Source organism: Thamnophis elegans, chromosome 3 (genome assembly GCF_009769535.1).
Source record: "Thamnophis elegans isolate rThaEle1 chromosome 3, rThaEle1.pri, whole genome shotgun sequence".
In the NCBI taxonomy this organism is placed as follows: domain Eukaryota; kingdom Metazoa; phylum Chordata; class Lepidosauria; order Squamata; family Colubridae; genus Thamnophis; species Thamnophis elegans.
This window is the reverse complement of record NC_045543.1, coordinates 6,182,125-6,203,916: the sequence shown is the minus strand read 5'-3', so window position 1 is coordinate 6,203,916 and position 21,792 is coordinate 6,182,125. Positions and strand designations below refer to the sequence as shown.

Below are 21,792 nucleotides of genomic sequence, written 5' to 3'. Positions count from 1 at the left end.
TATAAGTCTAACTATTGCTATTGCTATTGCTATAGAGTGCAGGGTTTGCTTTCTGCTGAACACGATGTTTTCATTCAAGGAAAAAAAAAGTTACATTATATTTTTTCCCCTAACTTTAACCATGCAAACCTTGTTATTTAATATTCCGGGTGATCTTACAAACATTGACATTTGCCTGTGCAAAAGAGGCCTTTAATTCCTTAGATGTTACCCTGGGGTTCTTGAGGCTACCTGGAGTATTCCATGCCTTGATCTTGGTGTGAAATAGGTTGGCAGGCCACTACTTCGGAGGATAATAATGGTGTTTAATTGCCTCTATTTGGTATATAGTCTACCTGGACTGCTGGAGTCCTGAGTCTTTACAAAAACTTTTGTAAATTATCATGAAATCCTTTTACATCCCTGAGTTGTAAAGATCAGGCTGTGATAGGGAATGCCTAGAATTCTGTTCTTTAAGTAAGGCAAGATGATTCTACATCACACCCGATTATCATCCAATTGATTGAAACACCTGACTCTTAAATTTCTCCTTCAAATGAATTGTTAATCCTAGAGGTTCAGATACTTTTCCCACACATAAATATGTTGTTCTGCATCATTTTCCTCACTAAATAAACGAACAAGCATAATGTTTTAGATTCTTTGTTTAATTTGAGTTCTCTATCTAGTTTTAGGACTTTGTGGAGAACACATCACTCTTTAGGTCAATTTATGCAAGAAATGCTAAAAATCCAAAAGTGTTCACAAATGTAGTTTTTTTGTTTTGTTTTGGAGTTGGAGAGTAGAAAGTTTCACACAGGGCAAAACCAGGCAATGTCCTGCTTACTGGGAGACAGCATATAAAAGGAGAGGGGAGGATGTTGAGGAGTTATGGTGGGTAAGAATATGACAATTGTTTGGATCTTAGCAATAGCAATAGCAGTTAGACTTATATACCGCTTCATAGGGCTTTCAGCCCTCTCTAAGCAGTTTACAGAGTCAGCATATTGCCCCCAACAACAATCCGGGTCCTCATTTTACCCACCTCGGAAGGATGGAAGGCTGAGTCAACCCTGAGCCGGTGAGATTTGAACAGCCGAACTGCAGAACTGCAGTCAGCTGAAGTAGCCTGCAATGCTGCATTTAACCACTGCGCCACCTCGGCTCTTTTAAACAAATCTTGAGATTTGTTTTTCAGAGTTGGGGAGGTAGCATTGCCAAGGATTTTTTCTGAAGGGGTTCAACTCTATAAAACCTGTGCCTGTGGTTCTGGGGCTGTGGTGACACAGTGGTTAGGAACTATGGTGGTGCAGTGGTTAGAATGCAGTACTGCAGGCTACTTCTGCTGCCTGCTGGCTGCCTGCAATTTGGCAGTTCGAGTCTCACTGGCTCAAGATTCACTCATCCTTCCATCCTTCTGAGGTGGGTAAAATGAGGACCCAGATTGTTGGGAGCAATAGGCTGACTTTGCAAACCACTGTAAAGCACTGTGAAGCAGTATGTAAGTCTAAATGCAATTACTATTGCTATTGAAGAAAATATCTAACAATTGGACATAATCCTGTATTAAATAAGAATGAATAGGGATTTGTTCAATTAGCAGATCCTTCTATATCTAACTCAGGTCTCTAAAATTAATAAACAAGACCAAAGTATTAAGTATGGATGTCTTCTTTTCTTCCAAATTCTTCCTGTTACTGTTCTATAGGTAGCATATACATTGTAATTACATGAACAATATTAGTAAATAGAGAACAGAAAGCATCCAAATATTTTTTTCCTTTTGTAAGCCACATTGCTCTTTGCTTGTTCCTTAGGCTTTTGCAAGCTGTTCATGTGTTATTTAATACAGGATTATGTCCAATTTTTAGACAATTTAGCTAATGTGAATTTTGAGATGAATTTGGAAAGTTTAAATCCATCTGTAATTTAGCAGCTGCATATATGAATTGGTTCCTGGGAGTGACAGAGATTCAAGAGATCATTATTTAAAAAGCCACCTGCACAATAGCAAAATATTGTTGAAGAGAGACATTTCCTGCTGGCAAATGTTTTATGGAAAAGCTGTTAGAATTAGCTAGAACAGCAACGGCGAACCTTTTTCGGCTCTCGTGCCATAAGGGGGAGCGCAGGGGGTCATGCGGCGGGCTTGCAGCAGCCATAATGCAACACATGACCCCCCTATACGCATGGGGGCATGAGAAGCACTCCCCCCATTTTTCCATGCTCTTTTCGCCCTCCCCAGGCTCCAGAGGCTTTATAGGAGCTAGGGAGGGCTTTATAGGAGCCTAGGGAGGAGGGCGAAAACAGCCTCGCCGGAGGCCCTCTGGAGGCTTCAGGGACCTCAGGAGGCTTTCCTGAAGCCTCTGAAGGGCAAAAAACGACCTTACGAGCAAACCGGAAGTCACTTCCAGTTGCTCCTAGGGTTGGTTAAGCCCTTTGGAGGTTTTTAGTCCTCGGAGGCTTTAGGGAAGTTTCAAGTTTAATTTTATTTATAGGCGCCCAATCCCGGAAGCCTCCTGAAGGTCCCTGAAGCCTCCGGACAGCTCAAACTGACCCTACAAGCAAACCGGAAGTTCGTTCCTAACTTCCTGTTTGCCCATAGGGCCATTTTTTTTGCGCTCGGGAGGGCCTCCGGGGGGTGGGGCTCTTTCTGTCCTCCCCCAGGCTCCTATAAAGCCTCTGGATCCTGGGGAGGGCAAAAATGGCTTTTAAAAAGGCTGAACTCAAGCTGGGCAGCACGCCCATTGTGCTATGGCCAGCTGACAGGGCAACGCCTTGCGTGCCCTGACAAATGGCTCCGCGTGCCACCTGTGCCATAATTTCGCCATCCCGGAGCTAGATCATCAGAATCATACAATATGGGTATAAATTGGTTATAACTATAAATATTGTAGTTCACTTTTCAGTTCGTATAAGAATTGTTGGAAATCTGATTTCATTCTACCCCCTCTCAACAAACCTTGCTAAAGAGAATTGTGTAAGAATCGTATTTAGTTGAGCACTTATAAATGGTTACATTTTTGCTGCGGAGAGAGATTTTATACTAAAGAAAAAAATTTTTTTATCTATAATTCTGTCTCTCCTTCACGCTTACATTATTATTCTACAGAGCTATTAATAATCGTCTGGAGAAAATAATGAAGGAATTGGATGAGGAGGTAAATGAATAATTTGCTTTATATTTTGAGTCTATGTTAATACCTTGTTTTGAATTTCTGAATTTTATCATTTTAGTTTTGAGACCCTGTGAGTGTATTCTGAAAAAAGTTTAACCGATTGTGGTCTAGAGGTGTGTAATAGTGTTATAAATAAAAAAAAATAAAATTAAGTTACTGTTAGGAAGATTATGAAAATAAAATGAACTATTTTGCATATAGTCAGCATTTGAACTAAATACATGAAAATTTCGAGAGGGATGTTTTCTTAGCCTCAAATTAATGCAGGACCTGTTTTGAAGGGGAGGGGAGGGGATCAGTTCAATTCTTCTTGTGGCACTTTAATCCATCTTTGTTATAAACTCTTACTTGGAAAACCCCCAAGTCACACATTTATTGACTAAGTCCCAGTCTCTTTATTTTGCCTTTAATAGAGTATAGACCAGTGTTTCTCAACCTTGGCAACTTGAAGATGTCCAGACTTCAACTCCCAGAATTCCCCAGCCAGCGCTGGCTGGGGAATTCTGGGAGTTGAAGTCCGGACATCTTCAAGTTGCCAAGGTGAGAAACACTGGTGTAGACTGTCTTCTAAACATTGAGGATGTATACCAGATTATTTTTAATTCTTTTCTTTCAAAAATAAATAAATAAATAAGGTTTAAAAGCATGAATAACAGTCAGGTGAGGTAATGAGCCACCTGGTGCCACAGGAAATGTATCTGGGACGGGAAGGGCATCTCTTCTGGAATTTAGGCGGATCGAATTCAGCTTAGAATATCTATGTATTTTTATTTACATTTCTACTTTGGCATGTTTCTTTACATTGAGGCAATGGCACTGCATCAGTGAAAAGGCATACACTAGCTCAGTGTTTCTCCAACCTTGGTGACTTTAAGTTCCTGTGGACTTCAATTCCCAGAATCCCCCAGCCAGGGGAATTCTGAGAGTTGAATCCACAGGACTTAAAGTCACCAAGGTTGAGAAACACTGCAATAGATGCTCCAGCTCAGTCCACCTATCCAAACAAAAAGGTTATTCTTTTTAAAGGCACAAAAGATGTGTGTTACTTATTTGTTGTTTCTTGTGGTAGGAAGTGAAGTAATGCCAATCTTCATGTGATATTTAGCTTTTGGACGCTTGCTTACTAATGAGAACTTAGGCAAAGGTCTTACTTTGCAATGTACCATGGGACAGTTCACCCTCTCAGTTGCGTGGCCATAGTTAGCTGGCCTTATCCGGCCTCAGAAGCTAAGCAGGGTTGGCCCCTGGCTAATGCTTGGATGGGATTCTCCGTGGCTACACAAGGAAGTTGAAAAACATAGCAAAATAAGGCAGTGTCTGATCTTTTCTGTCTTGCCATTCTTGTTTTCATGGCCTTCCTACAAAGCCTCCACTAGGCAAGGTCAGTTTAAAAGAGATATTTTTTTATCCTGGCAAATGGCTCTTTTGGTATTAGTGATGTAGCCAATCCTGAAGTACATTACATTGATTATTCTCTGTCTTTTATACCTTGGCACCATCAAGTCATTGTGTCGATGAACCCAGCTAGGTCTCACTAGAGTGGGATTTTTGTTACTAGTGCAAGTAAACCTCCATCATCTGCAATTTTTAAAAATGCAGTACAAGGTCCATATAAAAGGTTCCACCACAAAACCGCGCTCGACTAAACCGCGTCGCTGACGTCATCAACAGGGCGACAACAGCGCGGAGATAGAAGCAGGCTGTAAACCCTAAACCTAAAATTAACCCCTAAACCTAATCCTAAACCTAACCTTAAACCTAACCCCTTAACCTAACCCTAAACCTAACCCTAACCTAACCCTAAACCTAAACCTAATCCTAACCCCTTAACCTAACCCTAAACCTAACCCTAACCCTAACCTAACCCTAAAGCTAACCCTAAACCTAACCCTTACCTTAAGTGAATCCTTGCTTTCAAAGCGCTATTAAAGCGCCCTTCTTTCTCCGCGCTGGCTGTTGTCGCCCTGTTGATGACGTCAGCGACGCGGTTTTAATCGGGCGCGGTTTAGTCGAGCGCGGTTTTGACGGGTCCCGCATACAAAATGCTCTGTTACGTTGTAGATTGCTTTGATTTTGGCTCAGATGTTTCCTGAGTCTGGACCTTGTAGTCTATATATTGTGGATTATATTTTCATATACTGTAGAAACCAGACAAATGTGAGAAAGTTGAGTCTTTCCTGATAATCTTCTTTAGAAATCAGTCCACTGCATCCCTCTACAATAAGGCTGATCATTCAGAATGAAATTACATGAAGCATTATATTAACAGAGAGAATTGTGAAGAGAATGACAATTACTTACCAGTCACTCATTGAGCAACTATTCACAATTTATGACAGCACTGGACAAGTGGGACTTATAACCAGTCCTTGTACTTACAATGGTCCCTCACTCCATTCACGTGATCGCCATTTACGGTTTCATTGCTGGCTACAACAAGTCAGTGGTAGTAACCTTTTCTACCTACCGCCCACTAATGAATCTTTCTGATGGAAAAATTCCTTACCCCCCCTCCAGTTTTTGCGCAAGTGCGGAACTGAGCATATTTCTTTTTTTCAGGCAGGGTTCTAAAATTTGTTTCACAATTTAACAACTGACTTTTATGTTTTGATCTGTACTCCACCCAGTGCTTTTTCCCTCCTCTTTTCCCTTTATTACAAACACTAAAAACAATGCTGTATTAGGTGCCAATTTTTATAAGTGTCACCATCAAAACAAAATCCTTTTCCTGCCTTCTTCTTCTTTACCTTTATAGTATATCACTATATCAAGGATCTCTTTTTCCCTTTTTTTAATTTTCTCCTTCTTCTTCCTTTACTTATTTCTTTCTTTTATTTTATAAGATAACAGAACTTAATTTATGAGCCAGACTAAACACTGCTTACTCTCCTCCTTTATTTTATCCCCTTTTCTCTATTTTTCTTCCCTTTTTGATCTTTTCCTTTTTATCTCCTTTTTTTACCTTCCTTAGGGCAATGTACAAAGTAAGACTGAGCTAGTCAGCCCTCTTATTATTATTAGCCAACAACAATTCTCTCCTGCCTATAACTTTTCTTTCTCCTATTTTGCAACTGCTCTGCTCCGCTTTATTTTATAAGATAACAAAACTTATCTGCCTGTCCCTGCTATCAGTTTCCACTCCTCCCCTTCCTCTTCCCACGTGTTTGCTTGTTTGCGTGCACGCGCACGTTGGTTTATTGATGTTTGTGCTCACGCCTGCCCACTCACTCAAAAGGAGGTTTTAACCTCCGAAGTCCCTACCGCCCACTTGGAATCCCAAAACGCCCACTAGTGGGCGGTAGGGACCAGGTTAAAAACCCATGCAACAAGTCAATGGAGAAACTGGCTGGAGGTTGCAAATGGCGACCACGTATTCTGCTTAACAACATTGCAAACATTTCAACAAAAGTGCTGGAATTGCCTTTACTAAGCTGTTGCATGAATTTACACCTTATGACCATGTCACTTAGCAACAGACATTCTGATTCCGACTATTGTTGGTAAGGGAGGACTCCCTCTATTGTGTAAATAGAAATCCATTTTGCTTACTTTTATGCTTTCAAACCAGGAGTGGGTTTCAACCGGTCTGCGGCGGTCCGTGCAGACCGGTTGGTCAGTGAACCCGGAAGTGAGTAACTTCCGGGAATGGCAAAGGGCCCACCCGCCCGCACTCCTTACCGTCTTGAAGGCTTCTGTGCTTCCACGCAGGCGCATGGCACATACAGCGCCTGCGCGATTCTCCGTGAGCAGCTGGAGCATCGTGCAGGTGCTAAGACGCATGCATGAACTGCGCACGTGCACGAGGACGCCGCCAGCCCCGTTCCAACCGTACGGTTGGAACGGGATGAGCAACCCACCACTGTTTCAAACCCTAGTGCTCTAACACATGGAACTGTGTGACTGCTCCGCTTTTTGGAAGCAGTTTGGCACGATCCCATCTGCTGAGCATTATATTGTATATTTGCTGCAGTCAAATGAGAAATGTTTTTGATTTTTGCATTCAGAAAATTTGTTGGACTCCTTACTGTAATTTCTTTTTAAAAATGTCCCCATCATATGTTTCTCCTTCCTCCATGATTTTTCTAGACATCTTCAAGGAAACATCTAGAATCTTCTTTCAGACAGCTGGAAAGGGAAAAGGCTCTTCTTCAGCATAAGAATGCAGAATACCAGCGGAAAGCAGAGCACGAAGCAGATAGAAAACGTAATCTAGAAAACGATGGTACGTTCACCCGAAACAATAAAGAAAAACTACATTATTTGTGGCATCAGGGGGAAGAGCATTGATGAATCCCATTCTGCCTTCGCTGCTTGGAATAACTTGTGACATACTGTTATGAATCCCGTATGGTGGATTGAGTGCTTTGTTTTTCTTTCAGTGAACAGTTTAAAGGATCAACTCGAGGATATGAAAAAGAGGAATCAAAACTCCCAAATATCAAATGAAAAAATTACTCAGCTACAAAGACAGGCAAGTTACCATTCTGTTTTTAAGTTAGACGCCTAATGGTTCTTAAGACTTTTAATTTCTGAATAACTTCATAATTAAAAACTGTGTTATGCTTTGCTACAGTAAATGGATGGTAGTGTCTGTTTAAAAAAAAAAGCTTACTTTTTTAGCTTGTATGTAATGCTGCGATGTATTTTTGTGTCCCAATAGCTGGATGAAGCCAATGTCTTGCTGCGCACAGAGTCGGATACAGCCGCCAGGTTGAGAAAGAATCAGACAGAAAGTACGAAGCAAATTCAGCAGCTAGAAGCTAACAACAGAGACCTGCAGGATAAAAACTGTGCCTTAGAGAATACGAAGCTTCGACTGGAGAAGGAATTTTGAATCTGCAGTCAGCTCTGGAATCTGAAAGAAGAGAGCAGAATCATGGGTCAGAAATTATCCATGATCTACAGGGTATGAAAAGCAATCTCTTAGAAAGTGATTTTCATTTAGAGGCAATTTACTGTGATTATCCATTTTAATTGGGATTTAGATGTAGTAAATATGTAATTTATCAACATGTCAAACATTCACAGGAATCAGCTAATTATTCTCACTTTCCTTCTGCCTTCAGAAGAGATCATCAGTGATTTGATTTTCTAATCCAAGTGTGTAAAGTGTTACAGTTGAATTGACTTGTAGATAATGCTCTTTTTCTTGTTGAAATCTTAAATATTCCTAGGTCGAGTTCTTAATTTGGAAGAAGAAGTAAAAAATGGGAAGAATACATTAGCTAAAATGGAGGCGGAGAAAAGACAATTACAGGACAAATTGACGGATCTGGAAAAGGTAAACTTAAAAAAAAAAAAATTCTACTGTTCAGTTGAGCTAATAAAACGGTTCACCAACAAAAGGACGACCGACAAAACCGTGCCCGACTAAACCACGGTGACAAAACCGCGAGTTCTAAACCGCGCCGACGAATGAGCGCTGAATTGCCCCGACAACAGCGCGGCGGCAGAAGCGCGCTGTAAACCTAACCCTAAACCTAACGCTAACCCTAAACGTAACGCTAACCCTAATCCTAAATGTAACGCTAATCCTAACCCTAAAACCTAACCCTAAACGTAACGCTAACCTTAAACCTAACCCTAAACCTAACCCTTATCTTAACTTAAATCGCCCTTAAATCGCCCTTCTGTCAATGCGCTGTTATCGGCGCACTGTTGTCGGCGCGTTGACATCGCGGTTTTAGTGATGCGGTTTTGACGGTGCGCTTTTGTCGTGCACTCTTTTGTCGGGTCACGAATAAAACAAGGTCCTATTCATAGCATTACAAATAGAATTCTCCTGCTTTGAAGGGGAAAATATGATTCGCAGTCAGAGCTCCTCTAATCAAGCTATACCAGTCTGGAAAAGATGCAGCTTCTGTAAAGAGTTATTGACAGATGCTACATGAATGCCCGGATTTTGAGTCCTAACCACACAGAGTGAACTGAGTGGTGGTTGTCAGTGAATATTGGGTTCATAACATCTTTGCTTTGAACTTGGAACAAAACAAAAGCCAAAATGAAATGCAATGCAAGGAGTGCAGAAGGGGGCAGAATTCACCAAAAAATCTCAAAGCAACAGTTTTCTGTCTTGGCATCTTTAAATAAAGTTCAAGAACAGTAACAGGGTTGAAGCATAAGTCCATGCACACAATGCATTTGTGTCCCAAGACTAGGTAGATCAACCAAGCCTAGATTGTGATAGTCTGAGCATTTACGAAACCTCAGTAGCAATAACATCGTGTGCTTGTAAAATATACTAAAGCGTGCACTCATAGTTGCAGTTTCCAACTACAAAGTAAAATTAGCACAACACACATGCCAATATGAACTGCAATCTACCCACAGAATCTCTCTATTTTTTTCGTAACAATTAAATTGCAGTAACTTCAAAGGCAGAATGACATTCATACAGCTGTAAACAGTCACATTGTATTTGCCCATGTTTCTCTTAGCAAATAAGAGACAGCCTTTTACTGTCACATTAGCAGTAGCAATAGCAGTTAGACTTATATACCGCTTCATAGGGCTTTCAGCCCTCTCTAAGCGGTTTACAGAGTCAGCATATTGCCCACAACAACAATCCGGGTCCTCATTTTACCCACCTCGGAAGGATGGAAGACTGAGTCAACCTTGAGCCGGTGAGATTTGAACCGCCGAACTGCAGATAGCAGTCAGCTGAAGTGGCCTGCAGTACTGCACTCTAACCACTGTGCCACCTCGGCTCTTAACATGTCCTTATTTGCTAAGAGAAACTAGGAAACTTGAGATATCCAAGTTTTATATTGAGGTTTAAATAAAATCTTCAGAATACTTTTAACAGTTATTGTGAGGGCAAAACATTTTGCACGTCCATGTTAATCAATTGCAACTTTTTTTTTTGAATTTTTTAAAATTGTTTTAAACAAAAACAAACACAAAAAGGACCATCTTTCGTTACATCTTGTAGAAAGCGTATCGATTGGTTACAAATATATTCAGTGCATTTCTTCCACCATCCTTACATATACTTCATTCAAATCGAGTTGTACATTTTAAGTCAAGAAAGAAAAATTGTGTATTTTACTATCCCTGTACCACAATTCTCACTTAATTACCATTATTTAAACATGTTTTTATCTAGAATCATTTATATTTAAAGACACAACCACCTACTGGCATTCATTTGCAGTTTCAATAGATCTCCAATAACATTGCACCTTTATGACATATTCTAAAACAACTTCTGTAAAAGTAAGATATCTAAGCATTCCCCCCATAACACACCTGTATATATCATTAGATATTATCCATTAACATTTATTTGTTATTATTGTAGTTGACAAAAACCAAATGTGTTTGTATAAGTGGACACGTGGCATGGGGGGAAATCCTCATTCTCTATACACATCACTGTGGAGAGCCGAGGTGGTGCAGTGGTTAGGGTGCAGTACTGCAGGCCACTTCAGCTGACTGTATCTGCAGTTCGGCTGTTCAAATCTTACCGGCTCAAGGTTGACTCAGCCTTCCATCCTTCCGAGGTGGGTGAAATGAGGACCCAGACTGGGGGGCGATATGCTGACTCTGTAAACCACTTAGAGAGGGCTGAAAGCCCTATGAAGCGTATATATCTAACTGCTATTGCTATTGTTATTGCTTCTATCCAATTTAACAGTGCTGCCTTAATGACTTCTATTATCTCATATTAGGCTTTTCATAGTTTTAATATCGGCTTGCTTGCATAATAATTGAAGTAGCAGACTGAATACCTAGGTCAAAGCCTAGATTTTTTTCTGTCTACAACCAATAGTTCCAATAAATCACTTTGCATGGGGTTCATATTAATTATGAGATATTTTGATTTATGCCTAACAGGAGAAGAGCAACATGGAAATAGATATGACTTACAAGCTTAAAGTCATGCAGCAAAACTTGGAGCAAGAAGAGGTTGAACATAAAGCGACAAAAGCCGGGCTAGCAGACAAAAACAAAATATATAAATCGATTGAAGAAGCTAAGTCTGAAGCTATGAAAGGTATGCACTTAATCTCACATGTTCATAGCTTCATTTAGCATATTTACAGTCGTGACACGGCAAAACCGCGGCGAGAAAGCTGCGACGTCGAAATCGCACCCACAACAGCGCGCCGACGAAAGCGCGATTAGGGTTAAGGTAAGGGTTAGGGTTAAGTTCAGGGTTAGGGTTAGGGTTATTACGTTGTTTTCGCGTTGTTTGTTGATGGCGCGCCTTCATCGGCGCGCTGTTGTGGGCGCGCCTTCGACGTCGCGGTTTTCTCGCCGCAATTTTGTCGGCGCGCATTTGTCGTGCGCGCATTTGTTGGTGAACCACTTACAGTCAGCCTTCTATTCGAAAACATAAATGTGACAGTTTAGCTTCACCTTGACTCCACAGAGAAATAATTCTTTGATTAAGGCTATACAAGTCAGTTCAGGAACCGAAGGAAGATTGAGAAAGAGCTTCTTTGTTCACACTCATGCTCTTTCATGGAACACTTTTTTCAGATGTTTCTCTAAACTCTCTTAAAAGTGTACTATGTTTGCTTAGTTTCAGACACACATCTGCATCTACCTTGGGAATTGGAATGGGGAGATCTAGGCAAAATATGACTCACCTGGCTGGAGCTTCATTTCTACAAATGGAGCTTCATTTCTACAAACATTAAACCAGACAGTAGAACTGATTCTTGAATGGTTCCACAGAGAGTTCTGCTGCTAATCATTTCATAACTGTATAATACTTTTTAATGGAAACCTTAAATTATTTAGGAAAGATACTTTATGAAATCTCTTGATCAAATAATTTATATATTAAGTTGTTTGCACAAAAATATTATGGTTGCATAATGAAAGTGTGCTCATTACATGTATGCATATCCTATATATTAAACAATCATATTTTAAAGCAGTATTGAGAATACGTGAAACAGTGAACAAAATGTTTTAGAGGGAAAAAAAAAGCTTACTATGTATTGGAAGGTTGGGAGACCTGCATAAATACTAAAATAATTGTTCATTTCAAGCTTTTGACCAAAACGGACAGTTCACAGAACTTTTATCTGATTCAGTAGACTATTAATATTGCAGATCCTTAAGTTCTATCATTTTCCTCTCAAAAGATATTCCATCCTTGGTTGTGTGCCTGGATACATTTAGCTTAGGTCTCAAATTCCCAAAAAAAAATGTGTATATTTTGAACAAAGAATTGTTTGTTTAAAATGGTTTATACATGCAAATGTGAATTTCCAAATAGCAAAACAGCTGTGTGTTGGTTTCCCCCCCTTTCACAGAAATGGAAAAGAAACTTTCAGAAGAAAGAATTACAAAGCAAAAAGTGGAAAACTGTTTACTGGAGGTTGAAAAGCAGTGTTCTATGTTGGACTGCGATCTGAAGCAATCTCAGCATAAAATAAATGAATTGCTTAAGCAGAAAGATAAACTAAGTGAAGATGTAAGTATAAACTTAAAAAAAAACCACCAGTTTTAATGTTTGCTATACTACATCTACTTTCCCCATCTTTTGTTACATTTATGATAAATAATTCTCTATAAAGATCTATGTTTTTGTTTCACTTTTATAATTTATTTAGTTAACTTTTTATCAAAACCCAAGTGTGGACTAGAGTGAGAGAATCAATGAATACAAAGAATTCTATAGGTCAGTGGTCCAACCTTGGCAACTTTAAGACCTGTGGACTTCAACTCCCAGAGTTTCTCAGCCAGCAAAGCAAAGCTGGCTGAGGAACTCTGGGAGTTGAAGTCCACAAGTCTTAAAGTTGCCAAGATTGGAGACCACAGCTATAGGTAATTTTGAGCACATACATTCCTCGACATACAACCACAATTGAGCCCAAAATTTCTGCTGCTAAGTGAGACAGTTGTTAAGTGAGTTTTACCTCATTTTACCACCTTTTTTTAACCACAGTTGTTAAGTGAATCACTGTGTTCCTAAGTTAGTGATAGGGTTGTTAAGTGAATCTGGCTTCCCCGTGACTTTGCTTGTCAGAAGATTGCAAAAGGGGATCACACCATGGGATGTTGCAACCGTCATAAATATGACTCAGTTGCCGAGTCTCTGAATTTTGATAACGTGGCACAACAGTGGCAAGTGTAAAAAATGGTCATAAGTCTGTGCTGTTGTAACTAAATGAATGGTTGTAACTTGAGGACTACCTGTACTTGGTTTCCTTGTCAAATGCTATCAGCATATCACGCTCCTAGTGCCCCTTTTGATGAGGGTCAGAGGACGTAGCAATGGGAAAGGTTAAAAACCAGGGATATGTATTCTAGGGTATAAGAGAAAGGTATATTGTATTCCTGAACAGAATATTTGGGGGTCTTATTCCCCCGTTCTATAAGTAATTTGAAATGTGAAATTTTTAAATGAAAAAAAAAGCTATTTGTACTTCAGGAATGTTAATCAAAATATTAGGCTACACATTAAAAATTGCACTTTTTCCCTATAGTGCTAAAATACAGCATTGAATATTAATGTGTTGTTTTGAGTATACATTTTCATATGCAATACAAATACAAAAACATAATACATACATACAATACAATACAAATACAATACATACAATACAATACAATACAATACAATACAATACAATAGCAGAGTTGGAAGGGACCTTGGAGGTCTTCTAGTCCAACCCCTGCCTAGGCAGGAAACCCTATACTGTTTCATACAAATCTATACAACATCCTCTTAAAACTTCCAGTGTTGGGGCATTCACAACTTCTGGAGGCAAGCTTCCACTGATTCTTGTTCTAACTGTCAGGAAATTTCTCCTCAGTTCTAAGTTGCTTCTCTCCTTGATTAGTTTCCACCCATTGCTTCCTGTTCTACCCTCAGGTGCCTTGGAGAATAGTTTGACTCCCTCTTCTTGTGGCAACCCCTGAGATATTGGAACACTGCTATCATGTCTCCCCTAGTCTTTCTTTTCATTAAACTAGACATACCCAATTCCAGCAACCATTCTTCATATGTTTTAGTCTCCAGTCCCCTAATTATTTGTTTCAAAATTCTCCAGTTGAAGAAAGAGTGCTTAATACTGATTATAATAGCTTCAAACCATGCATATAAAAATGACTTAAATTTAGCCTTGGGTATAAGTCAACTGGACGTTGACAATTAGTTCTGAGTAAATATCTATAAAATTGGGCTGTAAGACTAGTTCTGAAAGGACATTTCTATAGGACTCTTGAAGTTTGACTTGAGAATGGGACTGGCTTTCAATTAGGACCAGAGTATTAATTTTGTAATAAAATCTTCCATCATGTCTGTAAAGCTTTTGTTTACAGTTTCTGTATGGAGACAATTTATCCTACTCTGCAGCTGGAACAAAAATCAATAAACTAGGAGAAAACCCTTGACTAAAACTACTCTTTATAGGACCATGAAGTTATATTTCAAAGCAGCTGGTCCTCGAGAAGGATTGTCCAGTTATGTAAAAAATGACATCATGTAGTTACACGAGCATGGAATGCATTATTTTCCAGGTGTGTGGTCTTAAACGTCTTACCTTACAAAGCATCAATCTGTTTTGCAGGTGGAAAACCTGACACTGAAAATTGAACAAGAGACGCAGAAGCGCTGCCTCATCCAGAATGATTTCAAAATGCAAAGCCAGCAGTTGAATGCGCTGAAGGTGTCAGAGAAGCAGATAAAACAAGAGAATAACCATCTTCTTGAAATTAAACTAAGCCTAGAAAAGCAAATAACGAGCTACGGAAGTAAGTCCCTTCAGCAATAAATGTCCTGTTTCACTGCAGTCGATTGTGGCTTAAAATTGAGCTGTGGAAAGTTAAATTCTGGTGTACCGGCACATAAGGTTTCAATCAATTCTTCAGCAGTGGCGGTACTATTATTATGTTTCTTAAATTTACATGCATCCAGGGTGGGTTCCGGCTTCTTCTATTGCTGGTTCACTCAGGTACGTGCACGCTACGTGCTCATGTGCAGTAGTAAGAAATGCTTCTGTGCATGTGCAGAAGCAAAAAAATAAATATGGTGCCACGGGTAGAAACAGTTCAGGGGCGTGGCAGGCCAAGTTACTACCTTACTCAGCCTCCAAACCAGTAGGAGCCCATCTCTGATGCTGTCTAGCTCCCCTATCAGGCAAATGATGGCTTACAGATCATAAAAACATAAATATAAAAGCAAATTAAAATGTTAAATATATGCAAATTTAAAATTATTCAAAAAGTAGGTCCAAGAGATTGCTAGCATGCGGATGAGGTCTTCTTATTCCATCAGCCACCTCCAGTGTTGAGTGCCCCCCAGTGTTGGGTTTCAAAAAAATTTCGAACCTACTCTGTGGGTGTGGCCTCCTTTGTGGAAGTGGCTTGTCGGCCATGTGACCTGGTGGGAGTGGCTTGCCGGCCATGTGTTCGTTCTCTCTCCCTCTCTCTCTCTCTCTCTCTCTCTCTCTCTCTCTCTCCTTCCTTTTGTCTCTCTGTCCCTTTTTCCTTTTATTCTTTCATATCTCTCTCACTTTTTCTTTTTTTTCTTTCTTTCTTTCTTTCTCTTTCTCTCTCTGTGTGAGTCTGTGTGTTGTGTGTGTGTGTCAGTGGTGGGTTTCAAAATTTTTTGGAACCTCTTCTGTAGGTGTGGCCTGCTTTCCGGGTCCACTGGTGGAACCTCTTCTAACCGGTTCGGTAGATTTGACGAACCGGTTCTACCGAACTGGTGCGAACTGGTAGGAACCCACCTCTGGTGCCCCCTCAGGGCCCAAAGCCAACTGGCAAAGTCAAATCTTAACACCATTTGGGAAGACCAAAAGGGTGAAAGCGGGTATTTCACAGGGACATAGGGATATTCTACAGATATACTGGGGGAGTCCTTGACTTTACTTTAGCTCACAGCCATGAGTCAAAAAAAATAACCGAATGTCAATATTTTGCCTTTTTTTTCCTGATATTTTGCTTTTGTTCCCTCTGAGGCCTCGTTTGCATGTACCTGTGTCATAAATTGCTAAGAAAAAATTGCACTTTAAAACAAGGGTGGTATACACTTACCTTACCTACCGGTTTGCAAATGTGAGCCCATGCGCCACCTCCACACATACGCACAGCTTTCTGTGCATCTGCTTTTGGTGAAAAGGTGGCCTAAATGGGATGCCATAAATCCGGCACGGGGCCTGGGGCCACCCACGATTTCTGCTACCGGTTCAAGCGAACCGGTCCGAACCGGTAGAATACTACCTCTGCTTTAAAACCTCGCTAACACGGGCAGTTCTGCGGCTGCACATCTGCTTAGGGAACAAAAGAATCTGGTTTGTTCCCCATCAGCCCTGTAGGCCAAATAAAGTCAGAGGCGGAGCTTTAGGATAGCAAAGGACATTTCTGGACGAAGTCCGTCCCTTGAAGTCATTTGTTTTCCCATGTAGGAACAGGTGTAAGGTGTGTCTCCCCATCTGTTCGTGCTTGGGGAACACCCAAGTATAACGAAACAGAAAAACAGTGCTTTTTTTAAATTTTTTAACCTCATATCATAAAGAGCACTTTTCTTCCCGCTGCAAACAGACAGAAATCACTTCACTTGATCCTGTCCAGGAGAAACGTTATTGTGCTTGGTAGACAGATAGGATTTGTTATTTCCTTCTTTTCTTTCAGCCCAATAAGGATTAGGTAGGAGGTGAAGTGGAGACTCCAGATCTACCATTCAGCCAAAACAGCAAGAGAGGTACAAGAAAAGAACAAGGGAACAGTCTGGGGCCAAATATAAATAATCCTCGATTTATGATTGGCCACTTAGCAAATTTTGAAGTCATGACAGATCTCTCCAGTGCTACTTCGGACTTGTTTCGACCGTTCTCCTCCCCAAATCCAGTCACATTTTTGGTGCTTGGCAAGTGGCCTACATCAGACTATTTGCAGTTCCCATGCCTGCAATTTATGAGTTTTTTTTCCCAACACTTCAAAAACACCCCTTGGCTAAAATGGGTTTCCTGAACAATCACAGTATTTGCGTAGCAACCCTGGCATTTGCTTAACAACTGCTGCTACAGAGGTCATAAAATTGGGGGCAGTCAGGTGGTGACCTGCTTAACAACCAGAATGATTGATGGTCATCATTCCAGACTCAGTTCTGGTTGTAAAGCAAGTATCTTTAGTCAGTCCTGGGTGAAAGGGGAAACCTACTTTCCAGAGCTAGTTTCTGTTTTCTCTCTCTCTCTTCTTTTTATTGAAAAATTTGGAAAAAAAAACTTTTACAAATGTTTACCTCCCTCCCCTTACCCTCCCCCCCAACCCCCCCAACCTTTCCTCCCCCCCCCCCCCCCGGCTTCCCAGAACCAATACAGGGTATAAACAAAGATGTTCTAAGATAAACTTAAAAAAAGTTAGTATCATCTTTCATTTGAGCTTTAACTCCTCTTTGCTAGGCTAGCTCTAAACAGATTATATCATTCCTTGTTTCTTCAGTCATAAACTATCTGGAATTTCTTAGTCCCGTATTTATTTTGAGTATAGTCAATCCATCTTCTCCACTCCAATTTATATCTCTCATTTGAGTGGTCCTTGAGATATGCTGATATTTTAGCCATCTCTGCTAGGTTTGTTACTTTTAATGTCCATTCTTGAATAGTAGGCAAGTCTTCTTCTTCTTCCAGTATTGCGCCACCAGCAGTCTTGCTGCAGTTATTAAATGCAAAATCAGATTAGTCTCCGTAACTGTACAATCAGTAATTATACCTAACAAAAATAACTGAGGGGGTAAACTTTATCCTTTTTTTAAGAACATTTTGCATAATCCACCATACTCTCTCTTGAGGATAATGGTGAAGAACAACATAATAGACCCTTTGCCCTCTGCTAAAGGAAACTGTACATTCAGTTAGTCCAAATAAATCAGAAAATCCAGAATGTGCAAAAATATGCGAAAGATGAAAGCAGGTTTTTTTTACTTACTTTGTGTCTTAAAGTAGGAATTTGTGCATTTGGGTCAGACAGCAACCTGCAACCACAGATCTTGACCGATATCGTATAGCAAGGAATCCGAAAGGACATGACTAATACTCTCTCCCCCCTCCCTCCCGCGCAAGCATCCAACAGTCTCAGTGTCCTCCTTCGAATTTGAATTCCTCATTTAATGAAGTGTGACTTGACAAAACTTTGAAAAGATTTAACTTTTTTTTTACCCGGCCTTGGCAATCGAGGAGGAGAAAGCTAACAGTCCATTCCAGCAACATTTGTCACAGAAGTTGTATCCCTTTAAATTGCCATTTATCTTATTCTCTCTGTCAGAGAGCGTCAAGATGCAGATGGGCAGATGAAAGAAATTCAAGACCAACTTGAAGCAGAACAATATTTTTCGGTATGTAAAACGTTAACATACTCAGTGTTACGTTTTTAAGTGTCTTTAAATATCTTTTGGGTTTATCACACAGTTATAAATATTCTGGGATTTGTTGATTTATTAGGTTTAGGTTTATTTTATTTATATATAATATTAGGTTTATATGCCGCCCCTCTCCCAAGGACTCAGGGCGGCGTACAACATTAAAAGAAACAAATAATACAAAAGTTTTTAAAAAATTAAATAGAATATTCCAAACCCAATTAAAATTGCCAATGACATTTTTTAAAAAAAAATTAAATTAACAGTAATCAATAATTTATTTTGTTTTGTTCAGGCCAGGCTGGCTTGCTGGAAAAGCCAACTTTTTAGGGCGCGTCAGAAGGACCGGAGGTCGGGGATTACGAAGCTCCCGTGCATTATATTTTTCTAAAAATTTGACCTAGTATCATATCACATACTGTTTTTCATAAATGCATAAAGCACAGAGGTGGGGTTGCTGCCGGTTCGGCCAAACGGATAGTGGAATTGAGGCCTGGGTCGCAGAACCCGCAGCGACCCAGGCCCGCCACGCCCCCGAACCGGTCCCCTTGCCACCGCTAGGCGCCACCATTTTGTATTTTAGTGACTGCGCGTGCGCAGTTCACTGTAAATTGTTCTGCGCATGCGCGAAGAGCAATTTACATTGGACAGCATGCGGGTTGCACGCGGTTTGCGAACCGGTAGTAAAACCGGCAGCAACTCACCCCTGATAAAGCGCCATTATCAGCATAGACGTATTGTGGTGCCCCTCAAGTTGCTAGACTTAGTTCATATATGCAAGATTCACTTCCTATTCAATTTGATTCTTTGGCAATAATAAGCATTGCCTTTTTATCAGCCTGATAAAAATCTCTCCAGGTATTAATTAGGTCCAACCCTGAGTATCTTTTGAAAATCAAAGTTAGCTCAGACTTATGATTGATGACAGGAAAGATTAACAATCCTATTATTACCATATCTCAGCCCAAGTCAACACACTGAAGTTAAGAAGTTCCCTTCAGTTGAAGGGTTTTTCCCACTCCTAGTCTGGGTCATTAATCATTACATCTTACTGTCTGTCATATTCCTAATATTTTATTTTAAATACATGTATAGTCATGCTGGCCACATGACCACAGAAAGTGTCTCTGGATAACATTGGCTAAGAACGGAGATGAACACCGCCCCCTAGAGTTGGAAATGACTGCGTAAGGGAAACCTTTACAATAATACATATTAAGATATGGATTAATTTACTCAAGTAGAATATTTGATAGCTTTGACTATTTGTAATATTGACATTCGATAATTATCTGGTCATTGTAGGTAATATTGAAAAAAAACTTGTTTTACATATATTTTAATCCTGGCAAAAACGTTATGAAGATTCCTTACCTTAAATTAAAACGGGTAGTGTTTCTAACACTATTTATCTGGTTGCACCAAAGCTATAATATGCGTATTGCTGTTCTCTTGTAAAACATTTCAGACGCTGTATAAAACACAAGTTCGGGAACTTAAAGAAGAATGTGAAGAAAAGGCCAAACTTTGTAAAGAAATACAGCAAAAGATTCAAGAGTTACAAGAAGAGAGGTGAGAAGATAATTGCTTGAATAATAGTAGCCAGAAAGAAAACTCCTGTATAGCATCTTCAGCCGTGACGCTAATTTATTGTGATACTAATTTTAATTTATACTAATTTATTACAGGGATTCCTTGGCAGCACAACTGGAGATCACATTAACAAAGGCAGACTCCGAACAGTTGGCTCGTTCTATTGCTGAGGAACAGTATTCTGATTTGGAAAAAGAGAATCATGAAAGAACTGGAGATCAAAGAAATGATGGCTAGGCATAAACAGGAACTTGGTGAAAAAGATGCCACGATAGGATCGGTAAGTGATTCACTCAAAACTGAAGCGATTCCGTGACCCGTCAAAACCGCGGTCCACTAAAGCGCGCCCGATTAAAGCGCGTACCTGACATCAGCAGCAGCGCGACAAATAAAATTAAAAATAAATTAAATTAAAATAAAATTAAAGCAAGCCGATTCACATAAAGGTAAGGGTTAGTGTTAGGTTAAGGTTAGGGTTAGGTTTAGGGTTATGTTAAGCGTTAGGGTTAGGTTTAGGGTTAGGTTAAGGTTAGCGTTAGGTTTAGCATTAGGTTTAGGGTTAGGTTTAGGGTTAGGTTAAGGTTAGGGTTAGGTTTAGGGTTAGGTTTGGGGGGGTTAGGTTTAGATTTACGCGTTAATTTTAAGTTTATCGCTCACAGCGTGCTGTTTTCGTTGCGCTGTGATGACGTCACGTACGCGCTTTCGTTGAGCGCGCTTTTGTCTACCGTGGTTTTGTGGTGGAACCAAGCGATTCAACAAGGCTCAAATCATAGACTTGTCAATCTGTAAAATTTGTCCCTTGAACATGAAATATTCCTGGGTTGGTTTTTTTTTTAACACAACTGCATGAGAAATTGCAAGTAACAGCAGTACTTAAAACCTCTAGGGACCAAACTTATTTACCAGACTGTCCCATAAATATACCAAGTATAATGTTACACTGCAGTCACCGATGCTTTGGTTCTGAATTTGGCTAGGCATCAGAGGGACACGGTGGCTAAGATGCTGAACTTGTTGATCAGAAAGGCCGGGAGTTCAGCGGTTCGAATCCCTAGTGCCGCGTAACGGAGTGAGCTCCCGTTACTTGTCCCAGCTTCTGCCAACCTAGCAGTTCGAAAGCATGTAAAAAATGCAAGTAGAAAAAATAGGAACTTTCCCATCTTTGTGTGGGAAGGTAAGCATTTTGGTGTGCCTTCGCATTTATCCATGCCAGCCACATACCACAGAGACTCCCTTCGATCGCGCTGGCTCTTCGAGCGTTGAACAGATGAGCACACGCCCCTGTGGGGACACTAAATTCCTACTTACCACTGGCATCAGAAGTGGTTCTAATCATAATTTAATTTCTGTCCAAGAGTTTGCCCAGTAGGACCTTTTATAGATATCAGTACTTGGTTAATGATCATCAGAGTGCATAACAATGTTTTGAGAGCACGGTATATTTTTAAGTAGTTTAGAAGGACTCTAATTTAAACATTTTTTTCTAGCATAGATGTGCTGATGCTTTCTGATGCAAGTGACTTCCCTTTCTACATTCAAGCTGTGCTAATTTTTTTCAGCCCTGTTAATTAGTGTTACCTTTAAACTCTACTGCTGTTAGGTGCATTTTCTTACAATCCTGTTTTTAAGCTTCTATTTTTGTCTGCTTCCCACACCGCTGCCATGAATTCCTTTGCTGGGTGCTTCTGCCTCCTCCTCTTCCATCCTCACTTGTAATCT

At 40.1% G+C, this 21,792-nt stretch overlaps 1 protein-coding gene across 1 annotated transcript in view; it reads left to right on the top strand.

The window, feature by feature from the left end:
- ROCK2 (Rho associated coiled-coil containing protein kinase 2) overlaps window positions 1-21,792 on the top strand; it is a 138,016-nt gene that overhangs the window by 79,132 nt on the left and 37,092 nt on the right. The window contains 12 exon segments of the mRNA XM_032213235.1: window positions 3,092-3,140; window positions 7,245-7,380; window positions 7,538-7,629; window positions 7,819-7,987; window positions 7,990-8,064; window positions 8,333-8,439; window positions 10,995-11,154; window positions 12,428-12,588; window positions 14,690-14,852; window positions 14,855-14,873; window positions 18,387-18,456; window positions 19,949-20,052. Of these exon segments, the coding sequence (XP_032069126.1) occupies window positions 3,092-3,140; window positions 7,245-7,380; window positions 7,538-7,629; window positions 7,819-7,987; window positions 7,990-8,064; window positions 8,333-8,439; window positions 10,995-11,154; window positions 12,428-12,588; window positions 14,690-14,852; window positions 14,855-14,873; window positions 18,387-18,456; window positions 19,949-20,052 (1,305 nt within the window).